The sequence below is a fragment of the Mixophyes fleayi genome, chromosome 4 (genome assembly GCF_038048845.1).
Source record: "Mixophyes fleayi isolate aMixFle1 chromosome 4, aMixFle1.hap1, whole genome shotgun sequence".
Classification (NCBI taxonomy): domain Eukaryota; kingdom Metazoa; phylum Chordata; class Amphibia; order Anura; family Limnodynastidae; genus Mixophyes; species Mixophyes fleayi.
The window spans coordinates 210,867,923-210,881,858 of record NC_134405.1 but is presented as its reverse complement, the minus strand read 5'-3'; the positions used below and the strand labels follow the sequence as shown (position 1 = coordinate 210,881,858).

Genomic DNA, 13,936 nt, shown 5'->3' with positions numbered 1-13,936 from the left:
CACTAATTCCGCAGCGCTGTACAGAGAACTCATTCACATCATCATTCATTTTAGCAGGTCTCACTCAAGATCTCTATACTAAATTGTCTTTTGTTCAAGACCAACTCTTGTTTGTCCCTGGAGGTCTTAGAAAAGCTGTTTTTTCTGAACTTCATTCCTGGTATTTCTAAAACATTGAAATAGCTATCCCGTTCAGTCTGGGGGCCATCAGTGATACATGATGTAAAATAATTTGTTTTGTCCTGTGAGATCTGTGCTACACATAAGTCTCCTAGGAACCTTCCATCTGGTCAACTCATGCCTCTTACATTATCCAGTAAACCTTGGACCATATTTCTATGGATTTTTGTCGTTGAACTACCCATTTCAGATGGACATAATACTATCTGGGTCACTGTTGATTGTTTCATTTCGATAGCCCATTTTGTTCCTCTGACCAAGTAACCCACTGCTAAATCCTTGACCTCTCTCTTCATTTAGCATTTATTTAGATGCCATCAATTACATTTCGATATAGTCTCAGACAGAAGATTTCAATTTAACTCAATTTATCCTAGAGCTAATTCCTTAGAACACTTCACACCTACTTATCTTCCTGAATTATGGAATTATGGAATGCCACTCTACGCTTAAAATTGGGCAGCACAGTGGCCTAGTGGTTAGCACTTCTGCCTCACAGCACTGGGGTCATGAGTTCGATTCCTGACCATGGCCTTTTCTGTGTGAAGTTTGTATGTTCTCCCTGTGTTTGCATGGACTGCCTCCGGGTGCTCCGGTTTCTTCCCACACTCCAATAACATACTGGTAGGTTAATTGGCTGCTATCAAAATTAACCCTAGTCTCTTCCTCTCTGTCTGTCTGTCTGTCTGTGTGTGTGTGTGTGTGTGTGTGTGTGTGTCTATATTAGGGAATTTATACTGTAAGCTCCAATTGGGCAGGGACTGATGTGAATGAGTTCTCTGTACAGTGCTGCGGAATTAATGGCGCTATATAAATGATGAGGATGATGATGAATCTATCTGGAAGAAAATCCATTCAGCTTTCTTACATGCATCTTTGCATTCAAAATGTTTCTCAGACCAACACTGCAGGGCATGTACCTTTAAAGTGGGCGATAGGGTCTTGTTTCCACCCGAAAGCATTAGAATCCGGCAACCTTCTATGAAATTTGGACCTAGATACATTGGTCCACTTAAGATTATAAAGAAAGTGAACCAAATTGCCTTCCGTTTGGATCTTCCTAGTTCACTGAAAATTCCTAATACTTTTCACTGCTCTGTGTTCAAACCTATCTTTTATTCTAACAAAAATAGGTCTACTTCTTTTGGTTAACCTCCTCTGGTTGATGTCGATGGACACCAAGAATTTATTGTAGAGAAAATTTTGTATTCCAACTGGGTTCAAGCCTGTATTCATTATTTAGTTCATTGGAAAGGGTATAGACTGGCGAAGAGATCTTGGACTCCTGCAAAGAATCTTCATGCAGAAAGATTGAGAAGAACCTTCCATCATAAATTTCTGATTTCTGAATAAGCTCACTGTCCGCTTTAGCAGACATGTGACCTGCTTCATCTATCCTTGCCAGGGGGCTCGCGTTTGATTCCTGTTTATTCTTTTGTCTGCTGCCTGTTTCGACCCTTTGGTTTGTTTCCTGGATTTCTCTTGCTCGCTGCCTGCCCGACTTTGGCTTGACTTCATTTATCCAAATACACTGTCTGTGTCAACCAATTGCATTCCCTCAAGTTGCTCTTGTCTACCATCTGATGTTCTCAGTTCCCAGTTCCACGAGTTTTCTACACCTTCGCTACCTGGTGTCTGTGATAAATTCATACTATGCTGAGCTCAAGTCCTGGGGGCAGCCAAGTACCTGTGAGAATATCGCACTCTACGTCAAAGGCGGCTTACTATAAGTGAAGACCTTTCATAGTCTGATTCTGAGATATCTGGTTTCAGTGGGAGCTTTAACACTTATACCGATATTCAAATCGAAATGTTTCTTGAGATCCACTTGTATTTAGATACGGGTGTATGTGCGTGTAGATTATCTCCACTTTTTTTTAAACACAAGTTGCGTTCACATTGCTTTCCAAGATGAATAAGGCCCATAATTGTATGGTCCTATAGGCAGGAAAAGCATTACACTGCAGCCCAACCAGTGCCTGATTTAATCTAACCATTCACAGAAAATATATATAAACTATATTTATGTCCCTTATGACTTGTGAGGAAATGCTACTCTTACTACTTCAGAACTTCACTACTGTTGCTATCTTCTTGTTTTTGAACTGTTTGAACTGTCTTTCATTATTTAATGTGAATTCTATTAAAGGGTGGCAGTGATGTCACAACATCTAAAGAGACAAACAATAAGGTGAGAAAGAGAATGGGAATTCGATAATCGAGGAACAACACCCATTAGCCTCAATGTTTGTGCTGTTTTTATTTGCGATACAAAACAACATACAAAAGACAGAACTAGTTTTCTTTGTACCACATTGACATTGATGTTCTTGCTATATACATGTTAATGTCGAGACCCCTCTACTACATGATTGTATGATGTATGAGCGTAATGATGATGTTACACATTGATTGCAATTATGATGTTACTGCATTGCATACAAAGTGTTTTAAACAGACAAATTTTAACAAATACAGTTAGCTTACACAAAACTGCTGACAACAAAAAAAAAACATAGTCCTTAAGTATAAGAGGCAATCTGGCAGGAATGTGAACACCCAGTGTGTTGCATCTATTATTTTACTAGACATTTTGCCAGACTTCCTTGCAGCAGTTTGGCTGCACATTACTCAATCGCTGGGCATGCACATTCAAGTAACACACAGGTAACGTGGCTGCTGAACTGTGCAGGAATGGCAAAGTATAAAAACTATGTGTGTGGTACTTAAAGAGTTAATCTAATCTATGGGGTAGCTTTATCAAACCTTCTAAAAAGTTAAATTGGAGGTGTGGCCCATAGCAGCCAATCGGCCAACCAATTGTAGCTATACTTTTCTAGAATATTTTAGATAAATAATAGGTAGAATCTGATTGGTTGCTATGATTAACAGCTTTGCTTTTCCTTTTCAGCAAGTTTGACATATATAACCATATATGTTTTACATTTTAAAGGTGAACAATAAAACTTTTAGAACTTAATTGAGCACCTCAGTGAAACCAGCTATTTAATGTAAACATTATAAGTGTTACTAAGTTTAGTAATAAAGTAAAAATGGACTGTAAAAGCACACAGTATTATACAGTGGGCAGGTTGTGCAACACAGATGGAGCTTTGCAGATAAAATTTAATGCATTTCCCTCATGCAAAAGTGGAACAATGCCATCGGCATAAAGGGATTGCAGCAGTTTTGCAGAAGGGATCATTATATAGCCAGCCACATGGAAATATAATGTATACTTGGTGAAGCACAGATGAGCAGCACAACTAGAATTATTATTTGAGAATGTTGTTTGTTACCTTCCTCAGGCTCCTCATGAAAGTCCTCAGCATCGATTTCCTTCTTTTGTAATATTACTTCAACGCGCTTCTCTATGGGCGTTAATGCAACCAACGTGACTTTTTCTCCTTTGCTTTCCAGTAATTTCTGAGAGTTGTTATGCTCCACTTTTTTCTTTGTCTGTTTTTTGAGGTTTTTCCATGCTCTCTTAATCTCCTCAATTGACCTGTTATTTCCCCCCACAGCATTTATCTGCTTTTGGATGTCTGCCCACAATTTAGTCTTATCTGCTTCGCTGGTTTCGGCAGAGAAAGCTCCAAGAAGCTTGGGCCCAAGTTTGTCAATGTTATCCACTAAAGTGTTCAACTCCTCATCAGTAAATTTCAGCTTGTCTGTTCCTCCTGCTGAAGATGGGGCAACCTCAGATAAATTGACTTTTAAACATGTTCTTAGGGCCAAGAAAACACTTACAGAGAAACACTTACCGCATAATGGCAGAAAATGTGACACAACATGATGTACCTCAAATAATTGCTTTTTAAAGGAAATGTTTGTATTCTAGTAACATCTGATGGGTAAAAATAAATCTTAAAAGTTTGTAAATGACTTTACTTAGGTTAACTTTTCATGGCAAAAATAACAATGGAGATATTGATAGCATTTTTATAATATGTTGCCATGTTTGTTTCTCTTATTGGCACATTTTGCTGTATTGCACAATATACTAATTGCATGCAACAGATCATTTCCGTATACATTTGTAGTATTGCTACATGCCACATAGTCAGTTTTCTTGGGCTATGTATTTACACTTCAGTATTATATACTCTTAAGAGCAATTTATGAACATTTGGACACAGATGGAGTGTATATCCACTGTAATAATACTGACTATATTGAAATAATAACTGTGCTTGGGTATAAAATATATCATGAATGTCAAAATATTTAGGAAATATGTAGGGCTGACTTTTGGCCCCAGAAAGTCTTGCAACATACAAGTTCTACCAATGAAAGTGTTATTAATGCAAACATAGAAAATACAAATATCAATATATTGTAGTGCAAGAAGTCTACTTTTATATATTTAATAAACTTGGAATACATTAAAACATTATCTTTCTTCCACTTCAATTTGTGGGATACTCTAATACAGTCAATAAAACCCCAAATGTTGTATGTTTATATATGAAAATGTCATTGTTTTACCTCCAGTTATATCATCTTGGAGATCATCTTCAATCCCAGGAGTTCCCTCCTTTTGCTCAAGTTCTAGCATGGCTTTCACGCGTTTCTCCAGGGGAGACAGATTCTGTGTGGTCTCTTGTTCAACTTCATTCTCCACAGCACTTTCCTTTTTATTTTGAAGCACCTTATTCTTGGTTTGCTTTTTGAGAGCATTCCATTGTTTTTTTAAGTCTGCAACAGACCTGTTATTGCCCCCCACGGCATTAACCTTGGCTTGGATGTCTGCCCATATCTTACTCTTCTCTGCTTTGGTGGTTTTGGCAGATAAAGCACCACATATATGTGACCCATTTTTAGACACACATTCCACTAACTTTTCCAACTCCGGCTCTGTACATTCAGGCTTCTCATGCTCCTGATCTCCTCCTGGTGAAGAGGCACCAACCTCAGAAATACTATTTTCATGAATCAGGGTTGGACCTGAACTTGTGTTTGTCTTGTGCATTAGTTTTTTACTTGGGATGTACACACTAAACACAGTTAATCTATGCTAGCATTAAACCAGGCAGTCACACCAGTGCACACTTGGTGCTGTAGATTAGTTCCATGAGTTTACTTAATACATCTTGTAAGTGAAAGTCTCTTTTTGTTCCATGAGCAAAAACAATTTTAAATGAATAATTTGTATGCAAATCTAGAAGAGTAAATTTAGATTTTAATGTGGTATTTAAAAATTGCAAGGAATTTAGTTACATAGTGCAGCGTACTCTAAGGGATAAATGTATTAAGCTCCAATTTTAGCAAATTGCCAATATTCAACGACTTTGCCGGCAAAATTTAAAACGGCAACATGTTTAAAGACAATATTTGCCTTTAAATAAATTGCCGTTTTAAATGTGGCTGGCAAAGTCGCCGGATATTGGCGATTTGCTAGAATTGGAGTTCAATACATTTACCCCTAGGACTTTATGCTGATGAATGTGTTTCATGCTGATTAAATTGACTCATTGGCATAACAGTTTAAAAACAATGCATATTTCATATATCTATGTACATCTTGTTTCCATTCAGTCTGCCTATCCAAAGTTGTGTTATTCCTGAACTGTTAAACTAAATATGCCATTATAGCTTTCCAAATGACTTGTATGCAGTTCTCCTGCAGTCTATTCCTTCACCTTCAGGGTATTACTAGTAGAAGTTGAAGATTTGATGGATTTTATCAGTTAATTAGTATTTATAATGTATATAATGTATGTAGATGGTCACAAGTGGAAACTTATATAACTAATATAATAGTGCAAAACAGGCAATATATACACATCCTGGTTATTGTATGCAGTTAGTGTTATGTGAACATATGTAACAGATTAATATTTCAAATGGTGAAAGTGCTTAACACTGGTGGATGGCTATAGGAATCAGGTATAGCCACACATCGAACCCAGACACTTGCAGACACTACAAATGTGTTAAATGGAAAATGTAGTTCTAGTTTTATTAGTTCAATTGTAACAATTTACAATGATACTTAAGTATTATGGAATGCTTTTTGTATTGTCGTTTGCACCTACAATTCAGTTTTCAAGACAAGAGAGATAATGGGCCTGATGCTGAATTGGACATAAGCCTGTTTGAGCAGCATATACTCCTCATATTTGTATTGTGCATGCCACAGAACAAGCCGCATGCATATGCGTGTATGCAGAGTTGCATGTATTTATATGAGAGGTGGATCGGGGGAGGGAAGTGACAGTATAACGTAGGCAGAGTACAGCAAAGGCATATTGGTATAATTGTCAACAGAAGCAGACCCGAACAGAGACATAGATGCACCTGTTAAAACCGAATCAATTGCGGGTATCTGAGGACCGGTGCAAATAAATACTGAGGATGGTGATGGTCGCCATCACTCGCTAGTCCCTTCTTATTGGCTGAAAGCGAACTCACCTCTGAAGCTAATAGGTGCTTTTTTCAATGATGGTGCATATATTATAGAATTTTTGGGGGTTATTTTAAAAATATCTTTTGCTATGTTCATTTCTATGCGAGAAGGAGTAGGTATTATATCAAGCCTAAAAGTGAATATGTTTTTTAGGTACACAAAACAAGTGATACTTATGCACTGGTTATGTGAATGTGTATGTGGCTGTATGTATGCCTGACATAAGCCTAGTGCATATATTATAAGTGAAGCATTGAAGACATCTTGATATGTCTACGACTCATATGGAGGTAAATATGAGATTTCTACGTGTGGCTTTTTGAGCCTGAATTATGCCAAACAAACGTCCAAATCAGCACATAAGGCCCAATGTCTTAAAAAGAAACTGTTAGCCCAAATAACAATAATACTACCATAGACTACAGTATTAAACATTGTACATTGTTGAATGATAAGTAATTCAGATGTCAGGAAAGGTGCAATTCATTATGTTGGACTGTGGTTGAGAATTAGTTAGGGAAGGACACATGGATAGGGAAGGGCAAGTAGTATATACTCACCTCCTTCAAAGCAGTACTCAATAACATAGCCATCTAATCCGGCTGCACCAATATGGTCAGGGGGTCGCCATTTCATGGTCACTGAGGTGTCAGTCACACCATCTACTGTTAGCATAGTTGGCGCGCTTGTGACAGCTAGAAAAAAAAGAGGCAAAGTGATCAATATAGTCTTCTAATTAAATACGAAAAATAAAACGACTGTCCAGTAGTCAGTGGTCGTACAATCGTACAGGCATTCCCGCCTATCTATGCTGACTTTGTTCCTCAGTTTCCCTCTGACTCTCCATTCCCTCTATTATAGGACAAGTATTTATAACATTTATCCTAGAAACCCCATAAACAATATGTGCAGTGCACATAATATATTTGTTTGCCCTCATTTTTTGACAACAAAAAAATATAATGTGAAACATTGGGATTGGTAAAGGCAGCAGTCTGTTTAATACGCCATAAGCAGATATTTACCCAATGGGACAAAGGGTTTGGATGGCAGGCTTGGTTTAGAAATTCCTATTGAGTTGACAGCAAAAACTCGGACTTCATATGCGACACCTTCAATCATTTTTTTGGGCTCAAAAGTAGTTTCTTTGCATAGATCAAAATTTAACCTCATCCATCTGGAGCTTTGCTTCTTCTTTCTTTCAATAAAGTATCCTAGGAAATGACATTTTGAAAAAGTATGATTATTCTCACACATATAAATGTTCAGTTAGACATACAGAGTCATTAAGGAGGGCAAAGCAAAAAATAGAAAAAGAAAAAAAGGAGTAACTTTGCACCTGGGCAAAACCATGTTTCATTGGAGAGGGAGGTAAATTTAAAATGTAGGGACAGATTTATAGTTGGGGTAGGGCATGTCCTAGTTCAACTTTAAATTTCAGTGTAAAAATAAAGTTATCATGTATGTGTGTGCTAGATGATAAAACAGTCAATATTTATCTTATGTGCACAATAATATACTAGTTTACACTCCTTGCATTGTAACATGGTTTGTCCATGATCAAATTTACAATTTTTTTTTGGCTTACTCTCCTTAATGGTTTGCAGCCTGAGTGACCCTTTACTAAAGATCATCAACCCCTATAACTTATTTTAAAACTATTTTTTATTTTAAAATGTCAGCTTATAAAAACAAAATAAACAAGTAAAACCTGTACAACAAAATATCAGCAGTTCAAAACTGGACACACAAATCAGTGGGAAAAAGGAAAGATCTGTATGCCATTTTAATAGTACTTGAACTTGAATGAAAGGAAGGAGGAAATAAAGGTGAAGGAGAAAAAGACAGAGCGATAAACTAAAGGTAAGTTCATTAGTAAGGCCTGGTAGACTATTATAAACATATGTTATACCAAATGTACCCAGACGCAGGTAAATTTTAATAGGTGGCTCATTAACATCTGAGTAAGGGACACCGTACACGTTCACTCACCCAGAATAGGGCATCCTCCATCATATAATGGTGGATCCCATTTCATGATACACCAGTCCTCCCCAACCTCGGTTACTTCGGGAGCTAGTGGGGCATCAGGGATGTCTGACCAGATAAAAGAGAAGGACGAGAAAGTAAGTCAGATAACTTCCACTAGCAGGGCCCTCTTAACAACTTCTTGGGCCCCCGGGAACAGCAGTGCACCGGGGCCCCTATATACACATATATATATATAAAAAAAAATTAATTATTATATATATGGGCCCTGCAGCCCAGGGGGGCCCGTCGGAGGCAGCAAAAAAAAAAAAAAAAAAAAAACCTGGAAAAAACAAAAAAGACAATACTTACCTTGCGGTCAGCCGGCGATCCGGCTCCCTCCATGGTCTCGTCCTCCGTCGCGCTCCGCAATGGATGTCGGGCGGGCATGATGACGTCACTCCCGACATGCACTGCGAGCGCGACGGAGGAGGAGACCATGGAGGGAGCCGGATCGCCAGCTGACCGCAAGGTAAGTATTGTCTTTTTTTTTTTCCAGGTTTTTTTTTTTTTTGCTGCCTCCGACGGGCCTCCCTGAGCTGCAGGGCCCCCGGGCACCTGCCTATTGTGCCCAATGGGAAAGACGGCCCTGTCCACTACTACTGAAATTAACGCACTTGATTAAATAATATATTTATATACAGTATATTCTTAAATATATTTTTAACTAATGGTAGAACTAAAATTTGAATTTATAATAGTATTCTGTGTACAGGGCAACGTCTAGAGAGGAGTTACTAACAATTATTACAGAGAGAAGTTGTTTTAAACCTTGTTTTCAGCTTGCTGAACCCTTTCATCAATGTTCTTAATATTCCCCAGGGGAATATGACCCAGCCACAGGGCACCATTGGTGGTGTGGAATGACAGAAAACAGGCACAGGGAGAACAGACACCCCCCAAATTTGCTTATAGCCTGTGCAGTTTGATAATATAAAACTGTGCTATAACATGAATACACCTGTTGTATGTGCTGTTCAGTAAATAGTTTATTGTATTTTTTTTACATTTTGGAGAGTAGAAATAGGGCTGGGATTGCATACAGTAGGGTTTAAAACAAGTCGATCTCCTAAAAGTCAGCTCTGGTAAGATGTCAATAAATTAAAAAAAGATCATTAATATGAACATAAATTAGCAAATGCAATTAGAGCAATGTGGTAGTTAAATTGTAACCTTGAAAAAAATCTAAGATAATTCAGTTCCTGAAAACAAAGCCTGATTATAGATATTTATTTAAGTAGTTTACTGGGAATTATGATAGCAGCAGCAGTAGTATTAAAAATGTTATGTAGACAAAGGACACTCACAGTTATACTAATATAGGATGCATTTTACTAACTTTTAGAAACATTAAAAAAAACTTTTGTGCCATGGTGCAATCGATTTGTCAGCGGCACAGTGGTGCAGTAATAGTTCAGCAGTTCTATGCTGTGGGGTATCTTTTAATTCATATGTTATTTATACAATTATACATATTGGATAACTTCATCAGCAACTCCTTAGTTTTGATGCAACAGTCAACATGTCCATCGCATCTGTTGCCATACAACATTTCTGTCCCAAACATACACTAGATCAGGCCTGTCCAACCTGTGGCCCTCCAGGTGTTGTGAAACTACAAGTCCCAGCATGCCCTTCCAGCTATCAACTGGTTGTCTACCGGCAAAGCATGCTGGGGCTTGTAGTTTCACAAACATCTGGAGGGCCGCAGGTTGGACAGGCCTGCACTAGATAGTACTTCAGAAATACATTTCATACGTGGCAACTTAACTAACTGTCTTCCATCTAGGTACACAACTGCTCTATAAGGATTTTTTTGCAATAAACACAGGCTGTCAGTATGTATAATAGGAAACTCATGGCTCATCTGGCAACAAATACAAATATACAAGGAGTAGTGTCCAAGAAACTGGACACAGCTTAGACATACATTTATGAATAAGAATTTATATTGCTATAACTTACCTACGACTTTTATTTTTATATGAGCTACAGCTTCACCTGCTTCATTCTTTACCATCATCCTGTATGTCCCAGTATCTTCCTTCTCAGCAGAGTCAATCACTAATAGTCCATGATCAGGGTAAGACTCTGCCCTTATACGACCACTCAGATCTGTGATCCACTAAAAGGTAAAGACATGGAATAATTTTATATAGTCTTAAGAAAATACAGTGCTGTATTTGATAAGGGTTCACTGCTGTACATTATAAGTATGCAAAAGTCATCAGTGAGAACCGAACATATCAACATATAAACTTGTACAATCCAGAAGGTCACATATTTTCCTTTTCAGATATTCATATTTACTATTTGTATTAGAAATGTGCAAGATATTAATACTAAGTGTATTCATTTCCAGACAATACTACAACAGGTAGTGCCTGTTGACCACCACAAAGCAATTAGTCAGAGGTCCATCCAATGTATCCTTCATTGTTACTGTAGCATCAACTCAACAATGTTTGCAGTCTATTGAATGATGGAAGACTGAGATTTGATGAGTGGAATAGTGAGAAAACATTCAAACTGATGGAGATCTTAGGTGCATAGCTAAGGTGGCAGCTGACTTGATAAGGGCAATTGGCAGGGTTGTGGTACGTGATAGCAATGACCACCTCTCTGACATGAATAAGTGCAGGGCCGGTGCTAGGGTCCGTGGCGCCCTAGGCACATTTACAAAATCGGCGCCCCGCGCATTTTCAAAATCGGTGCCCCCACCCTGCACACTTACAAAATAGTGTGTAAGTGTGCAGGGTGGGGGCGCCGATTTTGAAAATGTGCGTCTTTTCTTACCTGCTTCTATCTTGCCTCCTCTCTGCTCCGTCTGCTCCCCTCCACTCACTGACACTGTCGGGCCGTGATGATGATGTCACGCCCGACAGTCAGTTACTTCACATCACTCTTAGTGTCAGCATATTCTACAGTCAGGATTGATTGCAATAATAATGTCACTTTTTCTGTAAGTCACAATTTCCTACTTGTCTAAATTACAGCAATCAGCGTTCTTTTGTCACACTTACTCATGTCGGAAAGGTGGTCATCGTACTAATGACTACCACCGATTGCCAGCAGGTTGTGCATTCTGCTGCCCATGGCGGCAAGTGAAATGGAACCACTCTCATCCATTACGCAAATTCCGAAAAACATTTTTTTGTATATGACATTTCTGCACTGATATTTGCCACTTTTAGATCCAACCAAAGAATACAAAAAAACTCAACTGTTGCAGAAAGAAAACTGCTATTTTTTGCTACCCCACAGGCCAAAAAAAACTTGCAGCCTGGTGTTGATGGCCATAGCACTGGATTCTGAGACAATCAAATCTGTCAATGACACAAGGCGAAAAACCAGAGGCTTCACAGCTTCCTCTAGGACAGGGGTAGGGAACCTGTGGCTCTCCAGGTGTTGTGAAACTACAAGTCCCAGCATGCTTTGCCAGTAGATAACCAGCAGATAGGTGGCAAGGCATGCTGGGATTTGTAGTTTCACAACACCTGGAGAGCCACAGGTTCCCTACCCCTGCTCTAGGATGTGTGAGACCTACATTCTAGCATTCTACAAACTGTGGGCACAGACAGCAAAATTCCCATAAGGATGGGCTTCTTGTGTAAGGACTGAACTGAGGAGAGATGTCCAAAAATGGACCTACCTTTAAAAAACACTAACATTTTGCGCAACATTGCCCTTCTTCAATTATTTCTTGACAAATCAAAGGGCATATAGGGCAGATCATCTCCTGCATAGGAACTAAGACTAGGATAAAGCTTAATTTACTTTTATGTTTTGACTCCTAAAAACCATCATCTTTACAATTCCGTTAAAATAATTTCTTACAATGACACCAGGTTCCCACCAGTCCCAGAGTGGCAGGACACCCTTGTATTTCATCACAGTAGCACAGTTTTTTCCTTGGGGCAATATACTGATCATCTTGAAAAAGTGATTTAAAAGTACACAAGTCTGCTTTTTGTGTATGAAAATTGTGATTGAATGGTTCTAGATTTCTCTAGTGTTCCCACAAACCTAGCGAACTGTGCAAAGGCGTCTATGTCAGAGAGTAGAGAGTAAATTCATCAAGCTGTGGGTGTGAAAAAGTGGAAATTTTGCCTATAGCAACTAATTGGTTTCTAGCTGTCATTTTGTAGAATGTACTAAATAAATGATAACCAGAATCTGATTGGTTGCCATAGGTAACATCTCCACTTTTTCAAACCTGCAGCTTGATAAATTTCCCCCCAAGTGTGCACCTTAAAATGTTCTGGACAGACTGTCTACAGTAAGTACAACAATGCAAATCCAAAGCATTTTGTGGGGTGCATTCAGTTCACATAAATATTTAAATTATGGACAAGCTAAATTTATAATGGAGGCTTCATACTATATATAGGCCACTGATAATTTTGCCATGTATTCAGAATACATATTATTTTTGAAGGTTTTAACTAATTTATTCTTAATTTGTACTATTAAAATGTTGAATAATTATGTATATTCAATTGAACCGTGTGTAATGCCACAGTTTTTCATATGGCCTATTCTGGTCCCTTGAGCAATACTGATAACAATCTCTATATTGAAAATCAGTAGATCTAGTGTTATCTTTTTGTACTTTTTTATGGACTCTGACATCAAAATTAAGAAATAAAGTAAACAGGAAAATAATGTTAGGTCAGTGTTGGTCAGAATTTGATTCCACCTGTGTTATTGATCTAAATTACACAATGATCCTTATTTTCCTCTCCTGCCTCTACATAGCTATATTAACAACAGCAGTCCCAGCTATGAAGACTTACATCCATGCAAGTGTAAATCCAAAACAAATGAAGATTTTTACCTTATCTCCTCTACTCCATATAATTTTGGGGGCTGGTTCTCCTGTAACGGGCACCTCAAGTCTCAGCTTTGTTCCTGCTACAACAACTACTGTGTTATCGGGGTAATTAAGAGAGTCAAAATGGATTCTTGGAGGATCTACAATGGAAAAAAAATCATGTATTTTGCTGTTAGCTCAAATAGTTTCATTTCAGTATATTAACACTTTCTGTCACAATAAATTAATGAAGTTGTCCAGTTTCTATTGCCCTGACATTGATAACTTCTTTAAATGTCTTATTCTAGTATGTGGAATTAAGGGCTTTCTGGGCCTGGAGATTAAACTGATTTTGGGCCCTTGCCTATTGCTCTCACTCTCCCTTGCAATAATATTTTACATTTTTTTAAATAATCCCTGAAGCCATGGTTGGGCCTGTTCTACAAGGGGGACCTGAGGCTTCAGCTCCTTCAACCACCTTGTAACTTGACCATGATAGTATGCAA

General features: G+C 38.2%; 1 protein-coding gene across 12 annotated transcripts in view; it reads right to left on the bottom strand.

The window, feature by feature from the left end:
* The window catches only part of MYBPC1 (myosin binding protein C1), a 114,273-nt gene that overhangs the window by 28,480 nt on the left and 71,857 nt on the right, over window positions 1-13,936 (bottom strand). For 7 of the 12 annotated variants that reach the window (XM_075209254.1, XM_075209255.1, XM_075209257.1 and 4 more), the window contains 7 exons: window positions 13,455-13,591; window positions 10,583-10,742; window positions 8,582-8,686; window positions 7,615-7,803; window positions 7,150-7,284; window positions 4,669-5,073; window positions 3,480-3,863 (listed from right to left, as the gene is read on the bottom strand). In XM_075209254.1, coding sequence (XP_075065355.1) covers window positions 3,480-3,863; window positions 4,669-5,073; window positions 7,150-7,284; window positions 7,615-7,803; window positions 8,582-8,686; window positions 10,583-10,742; window positions 13,455-13,591 — 1,515 coding nt within the window. The remainder of the gene's footprint in view (window positions 1-3,479; window positions 3,864-4,668; window positions 5,074-7,149; window positions 7,285-7,614; window positions 7,804-8,581; window positions 8,687-10,582; window positions 10,743-13,454; window positions 13,592-13,936) is intronic. The other 5 variants (XM_075209256.1, XM_075209259.1, XM_075209265.1 and 2 more) reach the window with 4 other exon arrangements.